This window comes from Daucus carota, chromosome 9 (assembly GCF_001625215.2).
Source record: "Daucus carota subsp. sativus chromosome 9, DH1 v3.0, whole genome shotgun sequence".
NCBI lineage: Eukaryota > Viridiplantae > Streptophyta > Magnoliopsida > Apiales > Apiaceae > Daucus > Daucus carota.
Window position 1 is genome coordinate 28,603,756 of NC_030389.2, and position 2,160 is coordinate 28,605,915.

The 2,160-nt window shown below is 38.6% G+C and overlaps 1 protein-coding gene across 1 annotated transcript; it reads left to right on the forward strand.

Moving 5' to 3' along the window:
* Window positions 1-210: 210 nt before the first annotated feature.
* LOC135149569 (uncharacterized) lies at window positions 211-1,730 on the forward strand. The gene is made up of 2 exons (XM_064085310.1): window positions 211-1,147; window positions 1,192-1,730. The coding sequence occupies exons 1-2, from the start codon at window positions 211-213 to the stop codon at window positions 1,728-1,730; spliced, it is 1,476 nt and encodes a 491-aa protein (XP_063941380.1).
* The last annotated feature ends 430 nt before the right edge of the window (window positions 1,731-2,160 follow it).

A 2,160-nucleotide genomic window follows, 5' to 3' on the forward strand; every position in this document is an offset into this window, starting at 1 on the left:
GATAAGTTTGTGGATAGTTACCATGTATTACAGGACTGCAGTTTGTATAGTGTGGGGTTAAATTATATGTGCATTTGATTAAATGAATGTAGGTTGTTGTTGTAAGTTTGGTTGATGTAGGCTAAATGAAATATAGGTCATAAGATATACATAATAATATTTAATCATAAAATTAGGTCTGAATTTTAGTGACATACCAGGTGGTTTCAAATGGACAAATCTTGGATAAAGGCAGATAGAGATTCCTTACAGTATGAAATTGGTGTAGAAAATTTCTTGATTTTCGCGGAGGAAAATGCTAAAAACCCAAAGAAGATACGTTGCCCCTGTTCACGTTGTGCTAACTTCAAAAAAACTTCTGTCAATGCAATCAGGGGTCATCTATATGAATCTGGGTTTAGTTTAGGGTATTTGGATTGGATTTGGCATGGGGAAGAGGTTGGTAACTTTATTAACTCACATGCGGGTAGTTCTTGCCCTGCTAAAATTCCAACACACGTTAGCGAAACGGTTAAAGTATGTGAAGCAGCCTATAATGATGGAGAATGCGATAATGAATCAGATGACTTTATGAGGTTTGTTTCCGATGCGGAACAACCTCTTTTGGAGGGAAGTGAGTGCACCAAACTAGAGTCAGTCTTGAAATTACATAATTGGAAGGCTAGGTTTGGAGTTAGTGATAAGGCCTTCACTGATCTTCTTGAATCTGTTGGCTCGTTTCTTCCTAAAGGTAATGTGCTTCCGCCAAATATGTATGAAGCGAAGAAAACCTTGACTGATTTAGGACTTGAGTATGTTAAATTCCATGCTTGTCCAAATGACTGTGTATTATACAGGGGTCCAGTTCTCGAGTCTTTAGATGAGTGTCCAAAGTGCCAAATTTCTCGCTGGAAAATTGGAAAAGACGGTAAAGTTAGGATTAACGTTCCAGCGAGAGTTATGTGGTATTTTCCGATAATCCCCAGATTCAAACGGCTTTTTAAATCTGCTGATACTGCTAAATTAATGAGTTGGCATGCGAATAATCGATCTAAAGATGGAAAGATGCGTCATCCATCTGATTCCCCTTCTTGGAGAAATGTAGATAGTAGGTGGCCTGAGTTTGGAAGTGAGGACAGAAATATACGCTTAGGATTAGCGGCAGATGGTATAAATCCATATAATAATGGATTAAACAATCGGTACACCCAGTTATTTTAGTAACATATAATCTTCCTCCATGGTTATGCATGAAGAGGAAGTTTATGATGTTAACAACATTAATTTCCGGCCCGCACGAGCCTGGAAATAATATTGACATATATCTACAGCCATTAATCGATGATTTTAAAAAATTATGGGAGGAGGGTGAACCAAATGTTTATGATGCACATAGTAAATCCTACTTCACTCTCAAGGCAGTTCTAATGTGGACAGTGACTGATTTCCCGGGATACGCAAATCTGTCAGGCTGCATAAATAAGGGTTATATGGCTTGTCCAATCTGTGGTGATCAAACTGTGGCTAAATATTTAAATCATAGTAGGAAAATGTGTTACCTAGGTCATCGTCGATATTTAGACCGTCATCATCCTTATAGGAGGCAGCGAATGGCTTTTGATGGAGAACAAGAACTTGGTGATGCACCTGAGCCACTCAGCGGAGAAGAAGTGTTGGCGCAACAACAGAAACTTGAATTCAGTTTTGGGAAAGGGGGAAAGTCGAAAAAGGTGGAGTATGCATGGAAGTAAAAATCAATTTTTTTTGAGTTAGAATATTGGAAGTTTCACCACGTTCGTCATTGTTTAGATGTTATGCACATCGAGAAGAACGTGTGTGATAACATAATTGGGACACTACTTAACCTGAAATTCAAGACTAAGGACATCGTTGCCTCTCGTCTTGATATGGTTGAGATGGGTGTAAGGCCTGATTTAGCTCCTCAAATAGGAGAAAAGAGGACATACTTACCTCCTGCCCCTTTTACTTTGTCTAGAAAAGAAAAAAAAATAATGTTGGGATCATTGTCCAATATGAAACTACCATATGGACATGCATCCAATATTAAAAATTGTGTCTCAATGCCTGATTCGAAGTTGTATGGGCTGAAGTCCCATGATTGTCATGTCCTCCTCCAACAGTTACTACCGGTTTGTATTCGTTCCGTGCTTCCGAAAAATG

Bases quoted from the DNA above. Each gene is read 5' to 3' on its own strand.
- LOC135149569 (XM_064085310.1), top strand. From the start codon at position 211: ATGGACAAATCTTGGATAAAGGCAGATAGAGATTCCTTACAGTATGAA. The intron at 1,148-1,191 runs GTATAAATCCAT...CGGTACACCCAG, and splicing joins CTTAGGATTAGCGGCAGATG to TTATTTTAGTAACATATAAT.